The sequence below is a fragment of the Heloderma suspectum genome, chromosome 2 (genome assembly GCF_057233095.1).
Source record: "Heloderma suspectum isolate Gila_16-S chromosome 2, 16-S_ref, whole genome shotgun sequence".
In the NCBI taxonomy this organism is placed as follows: domain Eukaryota; kingdom Metazoa; phylum Chordata; class Lepidosauria; order Squamata; family Helodermatidae; genus Heloderma; species Heloderma suspectum.
Window position 1 is genome coordinate 311,555,076 of NC_139459.1, and position 22,233 is coordinate 311,577,308.

Sequence of the window (22,233 nt, forward strand, 5' to 3'; positions counted from 1 at the left end):
GCTACATACAGGACTGGCAGCCATGTTTTGCTTTGCATACATGAACTGTATAGCTCTATACTTTGCTCAGGATAAGATCATGTTCCAGATGTGAAGTCCAGCACGCCACCTGGACAGTTCTTTCCGACTTTGAATACATCCCCACTGCCATTTTCTCTGCATTGTGCCACTGACACTGTAAGCATATTGCATGTGAAATATTTATTTATGCATTGCATTGCATTGCATTGCATTGCATTTCTATACTGCCCATTAGCTGAAGCTCTCTGGGTGGTTTACAAACAAAGTTTAAAACCACAATATACCACAAAATATAATAACATAGTAAAACATAAAACCATAAGTTTTAAATAGAATAAAACCAGAGAAGTAAGCAAGATAAAAGCCAGCAGCAGTCCAAAGCAGTAAAAATGCACTGACAAATTTTTTAAAACTGAAGGGCTAAAAAGTAGAAATAGAAGAGGAATTTGGGATACAGCTGAGTCTTCAACATGGTGCCTGTGGAAACCAATGTGGCTGTAGATACCTCTCTTGGCACCCACCAGGCTCCTCCCTGCCCCTCCTGATTTTTATTTCATTTCTTAAGATCATTTTAATTATTTTGTTTAACTGGGAGGCAAAGCAAAGTGCTGTCCTCCAGTGCCATCTTATTTAGGTTCAAAAGAGTGTTTTTGTGTTTTGGAGCTCATACCTTATCTCTGCTTTGTACTTAGGCTCTTGGGCAAGTTACTTTTCTTTTACTCTCACCAGCTTGCCTTCTGGGAAATAAATATTTTGTGGCCAGCCGTGCCCACCATGGCAGCCATTTTATGAATGGGTAAGCCCTCCCATGGCAGCCATTTTGTGAGAGCACCCATGACACTCAAAATTCCAAATGGGCCCATAAAGGTTGGGGACCCCTGGGGTCAAGCAATGGACAACAGGCTGTCCATTGACCTGATTAAAGCAGCCCTGACCTGACTAAGGGCTGAAGGTAGCAAGGACCGCGGTGAGAGTAGTAGACAGGAGCATGACACAGCGATCCTTTCCTCAGCACTCAAATCCAGAGATAAAAATCATACACCATACTCTTGTTCCCCTTGCATATTCATAATGAACAGTCTTGACAAATAAATGGGGTATATGTAAAATTGGCCTCAGAGGCCAATTTTAATAACTGGAATATAGAAACATTAATCTCAGCCTTAGCTTTTAAAAACTAACTGCTAACGTCTTTAACAACAATACAATCTACATTCTCTTCTTATAGCCTATTTCCATTACGATTATATTATATTATATTATATTATATTGTATTATTTATTTATTTAATTTTATTTACAATATTTATATACTGCTCCACATCCAAAGATTTCAAAGTGGTAAACAGCAGATAGGATAAAATAATAAAAAGCACGTTAAAATAATAACTATTTTTTAAAAAAAAAATAACAAAGTTCTTATTGTATGCAAAAATGCAGAGTACATGATGGCTTGAATACATATTCCACCCATTATTTGTGTCCAAATAGCTACCCTGGATCTGGAATCAGAGCCTGAAAGTCCTTTAGTACCCCCTGCAGATGTGTTAGAACCACTGGGTCATTATGAATGGACTTTTCGTGACCATGGTAAGTATGCATTGCCATCATGACCCTCACAGATTCTCAGTTTGCCAAGGAAAGATATATTGCTGCCAAGGAAAGATATACAATAGTACAAAATAATATAATTTCTGCTTACATGCTAGTTTCCACATTCAGTTTCTTTATTCCCATGTTGCTTGGTTGAATCCAGCAACATTCTTCCACATAGGGAAGGTGACCACATATGGAATGGGACCTCTGCATCCTCTCCTTCCCCCTTGCAGCCCCCTCCGTGCCCTCCAAATTTCCGCTGGAGATTAGCTATATTATATAGCTAAATTAAGCCATATAAGGCATCTTAAGGCCATATGTCTTGTTTACAGTGTTATGGCAATAGAATACAACTGAAATCAGTGGAGCCAAAGCATGAGTTAGGTTAGGACACTATATGTTGATTTTTATACCGAAAGAGAGCTGTGCAATTGAAATCAACAGAGTATGTGGAATAATAAGCTGGTAAATCACGAGTAACTATACTTTAAATCAGACTTCCCCAACCTGATACCCTCCAGATGTTTTCGGCTACAATCTCCATAATCCTTATCATGGGCCATGTTGGCTGGGGCTGATGGGAAATGAAGTCCAAACTATCCTGAGGGCACCAGGTTGGAGAAAGCTGCTTTAAGTCATTACCTGTGGTTAGAATACTTGAGTCACCTTCACCGGTCCTTTAGCAGTGCAGAGGACCTGTGCCAAATAAAATGTTTTAGAAAGTTACAAGTACTGAAACTCATTATTTTTGTCTGCTTGGCCCTGTATCCCTCAGCTTGACTAGGATTATGGACAGAATTGTAGCAATAGGAGAAGATGTCACCTTGCCCTGTCCAAAGTTAGAAATGTCCCATTAACTCCCATTAAGGACCCTTTACTTATCCAACAGAGAACTGAACATGCTAAACACATTGTTCTGTAGGTTTGAGTGGCTGTCAGCCATAATGATGCGCTAAAGGTGATACTTCCATTTTCAGACATTATGTATCTTTGACTGCTACATGCTGGATTTTAACAGTGGTGGTTCAATATATCTTTCATACCCTGCTTGTTAATTTTCCTGGGGCATTTAGATGGAAAATGCCAAAGACAGAATGCGCAATGAGACACTTCTTATTTTGAAATGAGCAACAGTGCTATAAAGGACTTTCCCGTCCATCTTTTCTGTGTTGTTCTTCTCTCTTCTTCACTGCCATCAGGAAATAACTGAAAATGAAAAATAATTTCTCTTTAAATGCTTCACTTAGGCAGGAAAAAATTAGTTCCACCTCCAGAGATGATGCGAAAGTTGAGTGAACAGAGAAACAGCCCTGTGTTTCTGGAATGCAGGTAAGACATGCTTGTTTGCTTCTTATCTCAGAAAGTTGCCTTAATTAAGTCTTAGCACTGGCATGATTGTCCCCCAAAGAAGGTGCTCCTAGTACCCACAAACCGAATCCTAGAAACTGTTGTCCCAGTGCAGTGGACCATAGGAGAGGGCTAAACTAAAACATTTTTTAATATGGGCTGATTTTGTTTTACTGGGTATCCAGCAGAATAGCCTGTTTATATGTCAAAAAGAGAAAACTGGCCATAGGGCATTATGACACACCTCAAAATATTGTTTGAATAAATCTGAATAACAAGAGCCTACTAAACAGCAGCAAAAGCTTTTGCCTTTGTAGCCATCTGTTACAACAGCACTTTTTAAACTTAACCATGCACCGAGCATGTCAAAAAGGACATAGGAAAAAAAGAAAGCAGGAAACGATTTGTCCATCTAGTCCAGTACTGAGGTTTTCTACACGAGGCTGTTAATCCACTGAATCTACTTTCAGTTTCATTGTAGAATTGAGATCCAAGCTCTACACAAAGACCTTTTCCTTTCCTGCTTTTCTCCTACATAACCTCTAGGTGGTGCTGTGCTATAGCAGAATATTGGAGTTACACAAGTAGAAAAACATATTTTCCTTTGCTTTCCCAAATACTATGACATTTTCCCTGCTCTAAAAATAAATCTTGGAAAAGTGCTCTTAAAAAACAAGTGAAACTAGAGAGTCATCATGATGTCATCTATAGAACCTGTAAACAACCATGAGTGAAGAATGATGAGCACACAATAAATACCTTGTGTAGAAAAGCTCTGAGAGAGGAAGGGACCTTCTGTGAGAGGAAGGGATTGTGTGAAAGCTTTGCTCCAGCAGACGACTACACTGATGCATGGATATCAGTTGTGAGGCCAGCAGATAGTGGGGCCATCACCAGGGTGGGGCCTAAAATGCATAGCTGCTCCCCATTATTTGCATGATACCCTCTTCTTGTGAATAATGCATGAAGAAAGTTTGTGATAGCACTGATCGGAATGTCATAAGGGTCACGTGTCATTTCAAGAATGATCTAGTCCTTCATTGCCATTGCCATTTGGATTAGTCCTGCCATTTTTATAGCACTGGTAGCTAATTTTATTCCATACTGAAATATGTAACAATTTACCACCTTTTAAAAAACTGAAACAAACCCAATCCAGTTCAGAGTAAATTACAGAAACGTGAGGTCAATCTTTATTTTGCATCTCACTTACTCTACTTCTATGATTGCTTTGAACTCAGGAGGACTTAATTCTAGCCAGCCCCAACTGAGGAGGGAGGAGGGCTCAGTTGTAAAGCACCTGCTTTGCATGAAGAAGCTTCCGAGTTCAATTCTTGGCATCTCCAGTCAAAAGGGTCAGAAAGCAGGTGATGAGAAAGAAGCTGCTGTCACTCTGAGTAGACAGTACTGAGCTAAATGGACAATTCATTTGACCTGGGGGTTTCTCCATCACAATGGAAGGAGATGGAAGGAGAAGCCAATCGTGGCTTACCTGGATTTTTCAAGGAGCCAGCTTTGCTCTGCGCAGGGCTCCACGAGCAAGTGTATCACAGTTGCTTCACAGAACATACTTCTGGGTGGGGAGGGGGGTTGGAGTGAATGTCATGTGACTGGCAGGGGCTACTCAACCAATAAGAGATGCTCCTCCCTTTCCAGGCTCTCCCCCCTTTCTCCTTTGATGAAATCGTGGGAGGTTTCCTCCCCTGTATCCACAGAAATCACTCTCTTTCTCCCTCCCCCCACCCCCACAATCATAAATGGAACACTGTGTTCTAGCTGCCCTGCTGCGATCAATTGAAGCTTCGAAGCTTTGACATGAAGGCTCTCTAAATGCATTATTTCGATTCATGGGAATCTCGGGAGTTCGCCGTTTGGGGACAAGCCTCATTGACCACAATGGGAGTTATTCCCGAGTAGACACACATATGTTCGTGCTGGGAGAGACAGGGAGAGGAAATGGATGAGAAACCAGCCCCCTTTCTAACCTGATGCTGCACAGGTTCAGGATGATCGAAGGTGGAAGTAGTTACTTCCAAATGGCAATAAACCAAACAAGGGAGAATTGCACCTTTGAGAAAGCATTTACAACCTTTAGGGAATTAGACAATTAGTTCTTTAAAATATGCTATTTCAATGGGGGGGGATCTCTGTACATTCTGATGTGCGCATTCAGGGGACAAGCCCCATTGACCACAATGGGAGTTACTTCTGAGTAGACACTAATTGGTTCGTGCAGGGACGGGAAACACACAGGAAACACCCTTTGACTGGGGTCACGGTGAAAAGCATACCCCTGGGCAGGGGTAACATACCCGAGGTAAATGTGGGGGTTGGGGCACACAGCAACTATACCAAGGAGAACCCAACTTAAGGAAAAGAATCGGACTTTAAGCAGTCTCAGGACATCTGTTTTTTCCTTGATAAGCTCCCGGGTGGCTGCTGGATGGCCACAACATCATGTATCCCTAACAACCTCCAAACGCAGCCAGCTCAGAGTAAATCGCTCATGGAGCCCCCCCACCCCAGTATAAGGAAACACTGATGTTCCTCTGAAAGTCAGGTGCAGTTTTTACATGTAAGGGTGTCACTGGCTCTTTCTTTCTTTCTTTCTTTCTTTCTTTCTTTCTTTCTTTCTGTTTTTAGAAATGAACCATTGTTTGAAATAAATGAGACGTGGGGCACAGCTTAGAGTGAAGAACAGATAGAGGGAAACAATGGAGCTTGCAGGACAGGACATGAAGGGAGACAGTGAATGTAAACGCCATTGTGGAGAGGCAAAAGAGATCTTCCATGCTGAAGAGCACAGCTGGTGCTGCTGAAAACATCCAAAATGCTTTGGGCCCTGCCTAGCATACAAAAAGTATCAGTCAAAAATTGGACTTCCTGTTTGCAAGTCTTCCGCACAGAGTGGCCATAAATAAATCATCACTTTTAAAAATAATGACATGTCCAGTCCTCACTCAGGATCACTGAAGGATTATTTAAACAGAGAGGTTTCTGGAATAACTGAATATTTTTATGAGAGATTGTGGTCAAGCAGTCTGATTGTATTTCTGGAGTTCCTGAACTCCTATAGGTATTCAATCATTCATTTATTCATTCATTCATTCATTCATTCATTCATTCATTCAACCATCCATCCATCCATCCATCCATCCATCCACTCATGTATGTTTTAGAAATGAATGTGTGCTGTACTATTAATCCTCAGAATCCCAAGAATGACAGATGACATGGCCAGGAATGCACTCCTCAGCTTTGTCGATTCCAAATGTTGCTATGGCAACAGAGCTGCAGGAGAACTAGTCATTCAGGAACTGAAGCAGCAAACGTTATACAGAGTGAGTATCCCTGGATGGGTATCCAACTGGTGCAAATTAGAAGTTAGGTATGTGAAATCAATGCATTTATGCAGATAGTTAAGCACTTAAATCCATTTGATTGATTTCAGTGGTACTTTTGCAGTACTTCAGATGTAAAAGGAGGCACTGGGATTCAAGTATGCTTGGGGGGCATGCTCTGTACCCTGAAATCCTTTCTCTCTGATTTTTAATGTGTGGAGACAGGTTGTGGGCAGTCAGTACTGAAAGATATTCATTCTGCATATGCTCAGAGGCACTGCTCTTTATTATAACTTCATACACCCAAGAGCTAAGTCCCTGTAATGAAAACAGGTTTATATGCTTAAGTCCTGGTGAGCAGTGGAAAAAACTGAGCAAGCTGAATTCTTCTCTGGATTGCTCTCTTCATGTTCAGCATCATTGCAAGCATTTTAAAGACACCAAGAGCTTATGAAATGCTAATAACACCAAAATCATGAATAGTTCACCCGCTGAAAATAATGTTCAAACAAATGACCATTTATGCAAATGGCATTACATATACTTGGCATTTATCCAAACAATTGTGAAATGCTAGTGGTAGGATGAAATGGATAACAGCTAGCTGCTTCCTGAAAGCATGTATTTTCATTACAAATATTTGGACATGGAGTTTTCAGAATCAATGGTTCTTGGCTCAAAATGACATGACCCTCCTAAGAGCTGGTTCACCTGTGTAGATGTCCTACATAAACAATGCTATGTCAGAGTGGGTCTGCTGGACTGTTATCTGATCCAGTTCAATTTGGATTCTACTCTTAGTGATTATAACTTTTCCATGGTGAGTGGTCAGGAAGTAGCAGCCCTAGGGTAAAATGTGGAACAATGTTGCCTGGCCTTTCAGTTACTGACCCAATTTCCTCTTATAGTCCTTCTCCTTGATAGAAACAGAAATGTGTGTGTTTTGTTCAAATTCTATTAAAAACTAATAGAGAATAAAGGTCTTAACAGGCCCAGTGTCAGCATGAGACTCCCTCAGGCAGTTACTGGGGTCTGAGCACCTCAGCAGGGCCCACTAGCACTGAACCCTGCACATAGGTCTGGGAAGCCACCATTTTAAACATCCCACAATGCCTTGGAATGCATGATGTAGCATTGCTCCAGGGCACTGTGGAGAATTAATATGGTGGCTTCTCAAATGCTTTCTGCTGCTGCTGCTACCAGAAGGCCCACCAGGAGAGGGGCTTGACCAGATGGCATTTTGCCGGGAAGTGGGGGGCTCACCCTTGGACTTGGACCTGATAGTTTAAACTGATGCATTAAAAACAAACAAACCCAGAATCACCAACAGTTATAGTGTGGTTTTATAGGCTTTTGGGACCATTTCTTAATAGCTCAACTAACCAACTTCGCAAGTCTATAAGAAAAGAGAAATAGATGACATTTGTTCAAAAGAGGGCTTTATTCATGGTATTCTGGAATGATAATCCAAGAGAATATACAGCATATACTAGGTTCCAGTTGTTATCATAGTATTTTTTATTAAGAATATATATATATATATATACACACACACACACACATATGTGTGTGTGTGTGAGAGAGAGAGAGAGAGAATATGAGTGAGGATGGGGTAAGGAGAGAAAAAAAGCTTTTCTACACAAGGCATTTATTATGCACTCATCATTCCTACTTATGGTTCTTTACGCAATCTTTAGATGACATTGTGACCCTCCAGTTTTGCTTCTTTGCCTAAAGAGCACTTTCGGTGAGTATTGTTAGAACAGGGAAAATGCAGTATTATTTGTAAAAGTGAAAGAAAATGCTTTCTTTCTTTTTTCACTTGCGTATTAGTGCTATTCTGCTATACCTCAGTGCCACCTAGAAGTTATGCAGTGGAAAAGCAGGAAAGGGAACTCTCTTTGTGTAGTGCTCGTATCTCAATTCTGCAACAAAACTGGAAGTAGATACAGATCATTAACAGCCCTGTGTAGGAAAAGCCCAAAGAGGGACATACAGAATGGGATGGTGAAGAAACTGGGCTATGCAGTCAAAATGGGAAGGCTTGCTTCTCTCCAACCACTTTCAGAAGGTGTGGGAGTATGTGGTCCATGAGCCTAGAACACACTACCCATAACAGCCTCAAGAAATTCTACTGGCGAAATAGGGCTTAAGGCGAAAAGATGATTTTCTTTTTTCAGCACTAACAACACTTTCTATAAACAGCATTTGGTAATAAGATTTGTTTCTCCACAGTATCGACTGGAGACCTTTAATGAAACAAGGTTATGTGAATGGACTTTTGAACCATATACCAGTAAGTAATTGTATGACTATGAGTAATCAGTTCAGATTGTAATTGAGTCACTGCAATCCAAAATGGAATGTTTATTAATTCAGTTCGAAATATGATTCGAAGCCCAACAACTGAATACAAACTAAAATAGAGCTGTCAGTATGCTATTGTCCAATTGTTTATATTAAACTGAATGTGAGCATGTACTCACTTGCTGATCTCACTTTCTGCTGGTAATGGAGGCCAACTTAGGGCAAATAGACATTGTCCAGCTAGAAGCCAGAAGGTAGTGGAACTGGTTCATTTTCTTTTGTGTCTAGATCTGAGGACTTGATACCTTGATCCCCTTACTGATATTAAGGATAACTCCTCTTTAAACAAAATTTTATTTTTATGGCAGGACAGATATTTTGTGACCTGCTGCACTGCAAAATTTGTTACGTTGGCTCTAGGGAAGAGGAAATATTTTATCTCGACAGAGGATAATATAGGCCATTGAGCTATTTTATCTAATTTAATAATTTTTAGTATATAATCAGTTGTTGACAGTTTGTTAAGTGATCACATATTTTCCCACTATTACATTAGCCTTTTTTTTTTTTACATTATGTATCTTTCTTGCTGTGTGTTTTAGTCTGATGTATATGCGAAAGCCTGGTTGACTATCAAGCAATAAACTAAACTGAAACTAAAACTGAACTCACTTTAATGCATGCTGGATAGATGAAGTGATGGCCAAACATAATGTTATAGGAACATTAATCATGTGTCTCCCCCCACCTCCCGCCATTTCACATAAAAAAACCAAGGAGTTGCTGGAATGTCTTACTTTAACAGCAAGAGGAATGTATGCTACAGGTGTGCTGAACCATCTCCATCCCAAGTCTTACTTCTCTCCTAGTCAATTGCTCTGGCCATTTGCCCCTTCCCAACTATGATGTGAACCAGCTCTTGGCTCTTGTTTTCTTTGAACAAAATTCCCCATCCAAGGATAGAAGCAGACAGGCCAAATGTTGTAGCACTTCCAAATCACCAACAGCGGGCAAAAGCACACCAGTGTTTCCATATACAATTCCATATAGCTCTGAGTACTGCAGCAGCAGATGAGGGTCTTACCCCTGAAACAGAATGCTCATATGTCTATTTGATATTTCACTTTTAAGAAAATCTTTGTTCATTTTGTGCATTATATGCTCCTTCAAATACCCACCAGATTGTCAGGTTGGGCTTTCTACCTTGAGTCAATAGAGAAAAGTTCCCAGCTACTTTAGAAAAAGGCCATTTTGAGTTATCCTAGGCATAATCACAAAAGACCCTAAAGAATAAGAATAGGGTTGCTTGGACTATCAGTATTATAAAGGTGAAATTTAATAGTTTTCCCAGGAAAGTAATAAATTCCTACTAAAGTGATTGGCATGACCTATTGCATGAAGCAGCTGTGGGTTGCTGAAGAGAGCACAGAGGCTGAAACACTCTCTTTTACAGTACTAGTTTCATTCCCCCCACCTCACCCCATGATTTTGTGAAGGCTTTTATGATGTGTTTTGGTAGCTGGAGGCAGCCATTATTATTATTCGAAAAAGTAGCTCTCCTCTAGGACTAGAATTTCTTGCAATACGATAAATTTCAGTGGCTGTCAAAGGTTTCAGATGGACAGCCCTGGAAAGAGTGAATTCACCTATTGATCTAGAGAAGAGGAGCTGTGTTTGCAAAGGAACAACCAAAATAATCTCCACACAATGTGATAATCCCCTACACAACTTAAACATTATGTCTGAATCTTGACCTAAGTGGTCCACCAGACAAATGTAACACAGTGTAGAAATTAAATAGGGAATTAAATAGCTAGGTGCACAACTATTTCAGTTTTGGAATCTTATATAAAGTTAACTTCGATAGATTAATAAATGTAATAATCAAGGATCTGAAATCTGGCACTACGCGTACACGTAGTTCTCAATTTTGATGGATTTTATGCTATAAAATAATTCTGTCATTGATTCCCTATGTAAACAATATGGAAGTTTCTGCATATCCAGGGGAATCCAAGGCATGCTGAAGTATATGTGTTGTAAACATAGCACTCTGAAAGGGGGCAAACCCTGAAAAAATGGGAAAGGTAGAACTGCACAGAAGGAAGAAAATGTTGCTCATTCTCAGGATTAAGGGCCTTTCTCTTCCCGCATCCTGCTCCAGGCATACTCTATAAACAAAAGACAGAAATTCTTCCCAACCACCAGCTATCACACATGGACCCAGGAGAAGGAGACTGAGATGGAGGAGGCACATTTCCCTTTAAGGCTCTCCCCCCACCCCCCATTCCCCTAGGATGGCTATGTGCCATACTTTACAGAGAATAGTAAACATCTTCCTCTATTTGAAGATGCCCTTGGGTTTAAGGTCTGTCTAGTTCAAGTCTGGTTTAAAGATAAAGAACCATAAGAAGGGAGAGCAGGCACCTAGAAATTACCCATCAACAAATAGCAGACTGGTCACAGCATCTGGTCACAGCATCTGGTCACAGTTTTCCCTACTATGGTGAGATGTGTTCTGCTTGACTCGACTGAAATCTTGGGCAGTATTAGGTTCCGTATTTGTCCAAGGAACTGGTTTATTACCAGCACTTAATGCCACAAGATATATATGGAAAGTATTGGGTCGTAAGCATTGTTTTGAGCCTTTAGCCATGCAAAGCTTACATTGTGAGCGAACCCTAGTTTAAAAATAGCCCATAAATCTTGCGGTGGTGGTGGTCAATTTAGGGTTGCATGAGAATTTCATTTCTGCTCACAAAACATGCTAACGCGCCTGGTTCACAACCCTGAACACGAGCAGGAGGAGGTGTTTTCCAAAACTGTTTGTAAATTCTCAAACAGGAGCTCGTGTTCAAAAACTAGGCAAATACATACATTTTGATAAGAAAAAAGTTTGCAATCACACAACTTTAAAAATGCACAATTTCACACTTTAGTCTATGAGGGACATTTGCACAACTGTGGAAATTTGCACAAATTTGAGGGGGTTTTGCACAACTTTCACATTAGACCACATTTGTTTTGCGTGATTTTCCCATTCGAGCTTTGAGCTGATGTTCAGAGAATCTAGGTGAATTCGAACATCACTTGTTCGCCCATCCCCAGGCAAATTGGGTCTCCCATAATATTGCCACCTTGGATCAAGTTAACTCCTTTGGTGAAACTTTTAAATTCTTTGACACAATGTGTTTCAGCTGAGTTTGAAGTAGGGATGTCAGAGAAATCTGCTGCGGATTCAAATGAGGCTGGATTCTTTGGAATCCAGCCTCAGGAATCCACAGTGGATCGGGACCACTTACCTCCGCTCCAGGAGGACTGGAGGCGGAACAGTACTCGGCTGCTTCTTGCCAGCCAGAGCTGTTTGCCTCCTCCCTGTCCCTGCGAATTGCCATGTCTTAAAAAAAAAATGGCGATTGGGAGGATGTGCCCATAGACTTATACGCAAAATAGAGCCATGGATCTTGCATATAAACCTATGGACACATAGACTTAGAAGCAAGATTCATGACTCTATTTGTGTCTAAGTCTATGGGCACATCCTCCCGATCACTTTTTTTTTTTTTTTAAGATATGGCAATTGGCAGGGAAGGGGGGAGGCGAATGGCTCTGGCTGGCAGGAGGGAAGGTAAGCGCCCCCAAGCCAGTTCCCCCCCCCAGAATCTGAGCGGAGCCGCTCTGGAGGATTCCAGAGGGAGGAACGGATTGCCTCCCCCCCACGGATTCCCCACCGGAACAGACGGTGGGGAATCCGTACACCCCTAGTTTGAAGTATCCCAGAGTTTATTCAATTTAAATATTTGTAATCTCAGCTTTTGGTCCCCATGCATGTACATCTTCTGAAACTCCATCTTTGTTATTGGACTTGGATCTTTTAGTAGATGTACCTAAACCTGTAACTTAGCTTTATCGGAAATGCAGAGTTGCAGATAAAATTGTTATTAATATTCTCTTGAGATATTATATAACATTGGAGATGCTAGGAAAATTATTATACTGGATCAGAAAGATGCCAACAAATGTGCTAATAAATTAAACATAAATTTCACAAAAGAATTAAGAAAAGTGACTGCTAAGATAATGGGATGTGAGTTCTGTCTACTATTTTGATTTAATAAGGTTCAGTGTGCTCTACTCTGTGTTGGATTGTACCCACCATGTAGTAAAAAGATCATATTTATGTTGTTTCTTCCTATCTCAGATGCTTTGGTAGATGGTCCACAAAACGGTTCATGTCCTCGACCATGGGATATTAAAGTCCAAGTACCACAGATGTTTCAGGAAGATACAAAGAAGTTTCGTGTACCTCACTCTTCTTCAGTCAAGGTCATTTGTTTATTGGTAGTTTGAAAACCAAACACTAACCTCCTTAGTTTACAGATGGCATTGGGTAAACACTTGAAGGTTGTCTAATGATGTTTAAATTGGTTATAATTGTGGTGCAAGTACTGAAAGTACTTTTTATCTCCTATACCCCTGCTTCTATGATCTGAGGTATTTCTTACCCTGGTCCTCTGGGGCACCACAAGGTTGTTGGGTAGAGTGGATGGTGCTAGACACCAAATTCACTATATCTCCTTTGGTGGTCTTGCTTCATACATAGGCTTCAACCATCCACCAGCAGTATTTTATTGTTCAGAGTATTGTAAGGCTGTGGTTGTTGTTTTTTGGAGTACAAAGCTCCCTTATAACACCTAGTTTCATTAACGGACCTGAACTATCTTTCACTCATGTATACAATGCATTGTACTTGCATCTCTGGGATGTTAGTTCTGGAATGTAGATGCAATGTTATCTATAAAAAATAATGTGTGCAGGACCAGCAGTAAAAATGTTGGACTAGGTTATGCCAGTGTTTTTTCAGTGTTATTATTATACTTTCATTTTATGACTTTCTTAGAAAGCCCCTATGAGACCGAGTCTGGGGTGGGGGTGGGTGGGTGGGGTCATAGGATACTTTGGATTCCTGGATTCGAGGTCGGAGACACCACTCAGACCTCAGACCCAGGAGTCCGAGCTCCCCGCCCCATCCCCTGCCCCCTCGCAGCTGGCACAGAGAGAACCACACTGGGTGCCTCTCCGAGGTCACCTTTGTGACCTCGGAGAGGACAGAAAGTGGCCATGCCAGTGGGTTGGGAGGGGATGGTACTGTTGAAGCAGGGATATGAACTATTCCCAACCTTCCCCAGCCTCCTTCCCTCCCCCTCCCTGATGCGTCAGCTGGATGGCTGAAAACGCCCATCTAGCTAAAATGCAGACTGCAGGGATCATCTCCATACTCCATCCACTCTGTATAGGATCCCTGATGGGGACCTCCCTTGGAGGCTGATGGGAATCCTGATAGGATTGCACCCTTAATCTGTATAGGATCCCTGATGGGGACCCCCCTTGGAGGCTGATGGGAATCCTGATAGGATTGCACCCTTAATCTGTTTCATTAAGCATCACTGTAGATCATGTTAATATTTTGTAGGTGGCTTTCATGAACATTTTCTTTCCTTTGTCTTAATTAACACGTACTGTTACCATGGCTGGCTGGGGATTGCTGGGAAAAGTTGGACTTTTTCCTGTCTAGACATGCACAGGAGTCTGCCCTTAAGATGCCACAAGACTCTGTGTTGTTTTTGCTACAACAGACTAACAAGTGGTGGCTGCCCCTATGGATATGCGCCCAAATAAAACAGTGCAGAGATTTAAAAGTACTAAAACAATTCTTAAAATGCCTGGGAGAACAAAAAGGTCTTCACTTCATGCCCCAAAGACCATAAGGTGCCATGTGAGCCTCTCTGGGGAAGACATTGTACAGATAGGATGCCACCACTGAAAAGGCCTTCTCTCGTGTAGCAACCCACCTTGCCTCATTTGGTAGGGCACTTAGAGGAGGGCCCCCAATGATGGTCTTAGGATCCAAGTAGGTAAAATGGGAGCAGATGCTCCTTCATGTAACCTGGGCATTATTTATTTATTTATTTATTTCTATACCGCCCAATAGCCAACGCTCTCTGGGCGGTTCACAAAAATTAAAACCAAACAACACACAATTTTGGGCTCTAAAGGTTAAATTAAAAATCAGAACTTTGTATTGGTCCTGGAAACAGAGTGATATATATAGTTGCTGAAAATACTTGGCAGAAGCATACATGTGTATACCATACTTGAGAGAGCGCCTTCTCCCTTTTCAACCTGCCCAGTCACTTAGGTCATCAGCAGGCATACTCCTGGTGCTTCTGCACAGACCTATGGCCCAGTGGAATCCACCCAGAGAAGAGCCTTCAACGTGGTGGCTCCCTTTCTGTGGAACTCTCTGCCTCTGGAGACCAGGCAGGCACCAAGATGGTGTTGTTTTTGGAGCCTCCTGAAAATCTTTATCTTTATTTCAAAAAGTCTTCCTTGATTGACCAGTCCTGGTTTTTATTGGTATTCTCTCTGTGTGTTTTTTTAAAGTTTTAATGTGGTATTTATATTCTTTTATCTTTTATTGTTCACCACCCTGGAATCTGTTTAGATGTGGAGTGGTATATAGAAATTGTAAATAAAGAAACATCTATATTTCAGGAATGTCATAAGTGCCATGGGTGTGGCCGATACAAATGTAGTGGATGCCATGGTGCAGGCCGAGTAAGTGTTGGCTCTGTCTTATTCACTTCAGTTCCTCATTTTTTTCATGCTGACAGCAGCATCACACATGCTTACTGTTCAGCAATAGTTTAATGCTGTGATTCATGTTTTAATGCTGAGATTCAAGCAAGAACGAACCTCCCTGACATCTAGGGCCAAAACAGACATTACTTTAAATCCATATCTAGTGGCTATGTCTTATCCCCCGCCATTTTTACTCCAGAGTAGGTGCAGGGAGGCAATCTGGATCAAGGCCCCTCTGCATATTCTAGAATAAAAATGAAAAGAAGACATAGCTGTTAGATACAGATATAAAATCATGTCTGTTTTCGCCCTTAATTTGCTATCTGGAGATCGAGGCTTTTTGTTTTTTGCTTATTGAAAACAAAGGACTTAGAATCATGATATATTACTTTGGGGCACCTGAACCCTGTAGATAGCAGAATTTTTGTTAAACACTTGTTGAACCAGGTACTTGAGAAATTATAGGGAAATCCAAAGAATTATGGAGGGATCCAAAGAAGCCCATATACTCACACAGAGCATGTCTTCATACATCCGCCCTCCACTTCCTGTCTAATGCTGAGGGAAGCTGTCGTCTGGACAGAGTCTTAGATATTGTAGAAGTTCCCAGAGTAGGAAAAAAAGTCCTTCAGATCCAGTGGAGGCTGGCGGCTCCGATTTTGGTGCATCTGTGAATCCATTCCGGGTTTCAGTAAGAACCAGCCAAAACTCTGAAGGAGCTATCCAATGTGCAGAACCCTATCCCCAAAATAGGGTTCTGCACCTTGGATAGCTCCTTTAGAGTTCTGGATGGTTCTGACTGAAATGTGGAATGGATCACAGCCCCACCGAGATTGGAGCCACCAGCCCCCACTGTTTCAGATCTATAGTCCCAAAGCAATTTAGGGTCAAAATTATTTATTTATTGCATTTATATCCTGCCTTTCCCCCTCTTGCAAGGAACCCAAGGCAGCTTACATTATCCTCCTCCTCTGCATTTTATCCTCACAATAACAACCCTGTGAGGTAGGCTGGGCTGAGAGTCTGTGACTGGCCCAAAGTCACCCAGTGAGCTTCCAAGGCCAAGTCACCCAGATCTCCTGGCTCCCAGTCCAACACTCTCACCACTACACCACGCTGGCTCCAAAACCAGCACATGAGAAGCTATAGGAAGCCACTGATAAGGAGCAGCCAGTGACTTGCTGCCCTGGGAGGAATCGCTCACTGCACAGTGATCCAAAGGGAAGGGAGAAGGAAGCATGTCCTTCTGCCAGCTCTAGACAGGAAGTAGTGGAAAGAGGTGATGGCTCAGTCAGAACTGTGTCAGGCTGCTGATTGGTTAAGAGTTTTCACAGTCATCAGTGTCTGCACTCATGGACGCTAGCCAATCTGCAGCTGTGCACTGGCAAGGTGCACTGCTGACTGGTCCAGCCTCTGCCTCCACTGCCACCTCCCTATGTTTGCCATTTGCCAGTAAGGATGTGCTTCCTTAATTGTCCTGCAGCAGGAAATTCTGGCCAACAAATCACCCACTGGCTGCCACTGCCAGTGATAACTGTGAGCTCAAATGCATCTTTTGTCTGATTTCTTCACTAACATAACTGAATCTATACACAGACGTGAAGAAAAGCAATGCCTTATTAAAAAAAAGCACCTTTGTTATGTTAGAAAATGGCATGCTCAGGCAGGGTTTTAAAAAACATTTTGGAAAAATGGTTACTTCTAGAATTGGGTAATGTGTTATTTGCTTTGTGCCCCTGCAGATGCGATGTGTTACATGCAGTGGAGCCAAACATAAAGCAAAAGCAAAATATCTGAAACACCAGAAACGGTGCCAGATGTGTTCAGGTACTGGTCGCAAAAGGTAAGGTTCTTGAGGGTGTGTGTGTGTCATTTATTTATATGCTAATTTTGCTAAACTGGCTTTATGGACATTACTTTACTAGATCATTTCTGCCAACACCAGGGGAATTTTTTTGTATCTGGAGAGTCTTACTATAAAATAATATTGACTTATTGTCCATCTAAAATTATAAACCACAATCTGAAGGGGAAATATGCACACATTTTACCATAGTTAACCTTAGGATGCAATCCTATTAATGTTTTGACAGGAGGCAGCCCTACAATTCCCAGCATTGCTGGATGGGGAATGCTGGGAGTTATAGGACTTGTTTCAGTTTAAACATACATAGGAGTGTGCCCTTAGAGGCTTTCTCTACAGCAATGGTGGGCAACTTGTGGACCTCCAGATGTTTTGTCCTATACAACTCCCATCATCCCTCACTATTGACTATGCTGTCTAGGGCTGATGGCAGTTTTAGGCCAAAACATCTGGAGGGCCACAAGTTGCCCACCCCTGCTCTACAGTGATTGCTGTGTTAGCAGAGCCCAAGGGCCCAAACAGATATTACTTTACATTCATACTGCAACACATCCAGAGACTGCATGTAATCATCGTATTGCAATGGAAGGCTTATAGACACCAACCAAATGTGGACCCGGCAGCCTCATGCCCCCCAACAGAGATGTGCACAAGCATCTTGTTTGCAGAGTCTGAGTGGCCTGCATGCCCAGCCCTCGAGAGAAGCAAGATGATTTATGGAAAGAGGCATGGACCTGACATTCCAGGTAATGTCCGGAAGCGTTGGAGTGCAGTTGGCAGGTACTACAGGCACCCGGATAAGGGCTGGCAGGGGAAGAAGACAGGGAATTAATGGGCACCATTCCATTGGGCCCTATGCAGAACTTCTTTGTATGTGCAGGGAGAGGACATAAAGGAGGAACAAAAGGAAAAAGAAAACAAATTATAAACCCTGTTCGTTTCTTCCACACTCTACTTTGGGGGGAGGGGGGGCTTTTATCAGTTTCTTACCTTGTAATAATACGACATTAACAAGCCAAACCGAAATTAAATTAACACATTTCCAGTCCAAATAAGTCTGTGTCCCTCAGTTATAAATGGGATGTGACTTCCTAAATCACATCTGTACAGACATAGTCATCATCTTCAATAATAATTCCTTTAATTAAAAAGTAAATGTTGAGCACCACCTAATAAGACGGTGCTACTTGCATTAGTTTCACCGTGCACAATATTACTGAAATGAGGAGGACAGAAAGCGGCAACAAGCTCCTTCTCTACAGGGAGGTGATCCAAATCTCACCAAGGCCACTGGGAAGACTTCAGCTTCCAGTTTTTCTGCAATGCTTTGTCTCACATCTGACATCCCTTTATTGAAGGTTGTGTGCTGCTTAGAGAAATCCTGCCCTTTTGTTTCTCCAACTGCTAAACTAATTGACTTTACAATTATCTTTAAGTGATGCTTGCATGTCCAACCCTGGGGAGGGGCCATTCGTTTAAACTCTTTTATTAGACTCCATTAAGCTTAAAAGAACAGAGGTTGCATTGTGGGATAATCATGGCAATAATTTAAAAATGGTGATCTATTGGGGCTAACAATGTCTTAAAGTGCTTTAATAAATCAGCAGTTAACTGCTGCTAATCCGCGTCATGTTGATGCATTACAAATTTGCCAAGAATAAACATATGCCTTCTACATCTGTTGGAGGCAGAATTATATATTCCTTGAAAGGGTCACCTAGTCTTCTATAGTTGTGTAGGGAAATAGCCATTATGTACAGATGTCATTTAATTTCCTTCAATGACATGTGTTTCCAAATAATCTCTGTGCCACTGGTCCGGATCATGGAGCTCAACCAACTCTCTGTTGAATCAGAGAGTTAATTAAGAAGTACACGTGCTTTAATACCTTTAGCTCCTAAACATTTATCTCGGTAGCCAGGGTGGCACAGAATGGAACCATACCAAACTAACCATAGGGGCACAATCCTATGCATGTTTAGACAGAAAAAATCCTACAACTCCCAGCATGCCCCAGCCAGCCATGCTGGCTGGGGAATGCTGGGAGTTGTAGGCCTTTTTCTGTCTAAACATGCATAGGATTGCACCCTAAGACTCCTAATATGCTCTGCCCTCCACATCCCCTCTTCCTTTGGATTTATCAGTCTAACTATTGATCTTCTGTTCTCTCTCTCTGACTAAATTTCTCACAATTCCAAAAGCTAACATGTGTTCATATAAATCATGACTGCTCCAGACTATATATTAGAACATCCATTCTTTGTGGAAATCTGGTGACACCTATTGTACAGCTTCACTATCAACCTGCATTGATGGGTTAAAGGAGGCATATATTAAGGGAATTTCCTGAGAAATGTTGCTAGGCCTAGAGCCGAACCAGTTTAGAGAAAGGAGATCCATGATAGGATCTCCTGTTGTTACCTTATTTTTTTAAAATTAAAAACATCAACAACAGCTGTTCAATGGGGCCTGTGGTAGTGGGATGGGAGGGGATTAAGCTTTTTTCCCTTGGAATTTTCCTGGCCTAAACAAGCATGTTTTCCCCCAGGGAGGCAAATAGAAGCTTCAGGGGTGGTGGGATTTAGATCAGAAAAATGGTGCCCATGGAAACACCCCTCCCTAACATCAATGTAATAATACAATTAGAGCCTCCCTACTGCTTTTTCATTTTTAAAGGAAACATTGGGAGATCTGATCATAAATCTCCTGCATCTCATCTAGTTTAGCCCTTATTCACATTCTTCTGGTTTCCTTCAACACATCTTGAATATTTGGAACAGATGACAGTATCCAATTAGGTCTTTCTGCATGTGGCTAGTCCTGCCCGTTCTTTTCTGTGCACAGAAAGCCCCACCAGCCCTGATCGCAAGTGGCCCCTACCACTTGCATGACATGATACCATGTTTTTGGAGGCAAGCCCTGAAATGAGCGGAAACACTCATTTCTGTAAGGGGTAGGGTTCCAGCGACCTCCCCCCCATTCCAGAAACGAGTGTTTCTGCTCATTTTGGGGTTTGCCCCTGGAAGTGCGATATCACACCGTGCAAGTGCTAGGGGCCGCTTGCAGATTGGAACTGGCAGGGCCTTTCGTGCATGGACCAGAACTGGCACGGCTGGCCATGTGGGGAAGGACCCAATTGGATACTTCTAGGGATGCTGGAGAAATCTGCTGTGGACTGAAATAAGGCCAGATTCGCAAGAATCCGACCTGCAGGGTCCACAGCAGACCGGCTCTCCTTACATCTGTGACCGCCAGACTCCACGCAGGATGGTTTCCAGATTTTAGAAAGACAAGGTCTGCAAATATTAGCTGCCATTCGTGGACCGTGGGAAAATTGTGGCTGTAAATCGTGTATTTTAGGCCATTTGCGGATATAAAGCATTTTAAAGGTGAAATGTACATAGATGTAAGTGCTTTATGGCCACAAATGGCATAAAATACATGATTTATGGCTGAAATTTTTCCAAATTCTTGCCTTTGAAAAACTGGATAGGCACCCCGTGAAATCTGGTGTGCACATGCAGGGCTCTGGGGAAACCTAGACTGGACTTTGGGGGATTCGTCTATCCCTACATACTGCCGAAGGGCTATAAATTTGCCACAGAATTTAACTTTAGGTGTAATTCAGGGGCAATTCAAGCCACAATATTATATATTTTTCCCTAGTGAATTTATCCTATATTTTGTGCTTAGCTTTTCAGAGTTCCCCCCTCCTCCTTACTCTTCCTACTTAGGATGGGGTGAGCTACATTTAGAATAAACCAATAAATGCACAGACTTCAATTTTACATCTAAAAGGTGCAGTACTTGTTCTGGAAGAGGCAACAAAAGCTGTACAACCTGCCAAGGAGAGAAAAAGTTGCTACACTTCATTCAGCTGATAATAACTTGGTATGTGGTCTTGTTGTTGGTGACCCTCTTGTTGTCTGAAATGAATTGTCATGATTGCTAAAGGCTCTTAAAAGACCAACTTTCTATGTGATAAAGGGATTTTCAACATGAGGCTGTTAACGCGCTCTGTCTACTTTCAGTTTTGTTGCATAAGTGAGATGCCAGCGCTATACAAAGAACTTTTCCTTTCCTGCTTTTCCACTACATAACCTCTAGGTGGCACTGTGGTATAGCAGAGTAGCAGAAATACACACCTGAACAAGTGTTTTCTTTCACTTTTACAAGTGAAAGCAGTTTTCCCTGCTCTAAAAAAACTCTCCGAATGTGCTCTAGTCTTTAGACACAGCAGTGAAACTGGAGGGTCATAACAGCATCTGAAGAACTCATAATCAACAGTGAACAGGGAATGACAAGGTGCACAATAAATGCCTCATGTAGGAAAGCTCAAATATTCAATAACAGATAAGCTCACCTTCTCTCTCTCCCTCTCATAGATGATAGATAGAGATAAGTGGTAGCTCTTCTTTTCACATTTATCTCCACCTGATTGGTCAACACATGATTGTGGCCACTAGCCCTGCCCCTGGACTTTTTGCCTTGACCCTGACCTTGGCCAGACTATAAAAATGGGCCCTACATATAGTCAGGAAGACTATGAGAGGAGGGTGCATACATGGGTTATATGCGTTATATAAGCTGTATAAAACTTTTGGGCTTTTAAGTCAACTTTAAAATAGAATGCTGATGTTACAGAAAATTTTGGAGTTTTTCCAGTACGCTTTATTGGGTTTGAGATAGATTGTGCTAAAAGAGAAAGCACAATAAAATATTCCTTTCCTGGATCTTTCTGTCTTGAATTGTTTAACAGTCTGGATAGGGTCTTATGTCCTTCACTTGTTATGGAATAATATCACTCCATATTTCAGAAAGCCCTGTATTGCAAAATGTGCCTGTGTGGTGTCTGCTAAAGATTTTCTATTGCCTTTATGTCTTATAGATAGAGGCCTAATACAAAATATTTCAGATTCAAATTTCTGTTGACAACATTTGAATCTATTTGAGGCTTGTAAATCTGAAAGTAGCCGAAGCTTTGTGGAAATGTGTTTGAATCCAGAGCATTAAAGTTCTAAAAGATTCAGTGGTATAGGAATGGAACGGAATTAGCCAGACTAAGGCTGCAATCCTAAACATTCTTTCCAGGAAATAAGTCCCATTGAACTCAGTG

General features: G+C 41.7%; 1 protein-coding gene across 1 annotated transcript in view; it reads left to right on the plus strand.

Moving 5' to 3' along the window:
* The first annotated feature begins 1,516 nt into the window (after positions 1–1,516).
* Positions 1,517–22,233, plus strand: part of LOC146354975 (protein SSUH2 homolog) — a 33,941-nt gene continuing 13,224 nt past the window's right edge. Inside the window, exons 1-8 of the mRNA XM_084832494.1 lie at positions 1,517–1,610; positions 2,864–2,945; positions 6,175–6,304; positions 8,540–8,600; positions 12,813–12,937; positions 15,167–15,229; positions 16,996–17,096; positions 20,916–21,008. Coding sequence (XP_084688620.1) covers positions 2,893–2,945; positions 6,175–6,304; positions 8,540–8,600; positions 12,813–12,937; positions 15,167–15,229; positions 16,996–17,096; positions 20,916–21,008 — 626 coding nt within the window. The 5' untranslated portion in view covers positions 1,517–1,610; positions 2,864–2,892. The remainder of the gene's footprint in view (positions 1,611–2,863; positions 2,946–6,174; positions 6,305–8,539; positions 8,601–12,812; positions 12,938–15,166; positions 15,230–16,995; positions 17,097–20,915; positions 21,009–22,233) is intronic.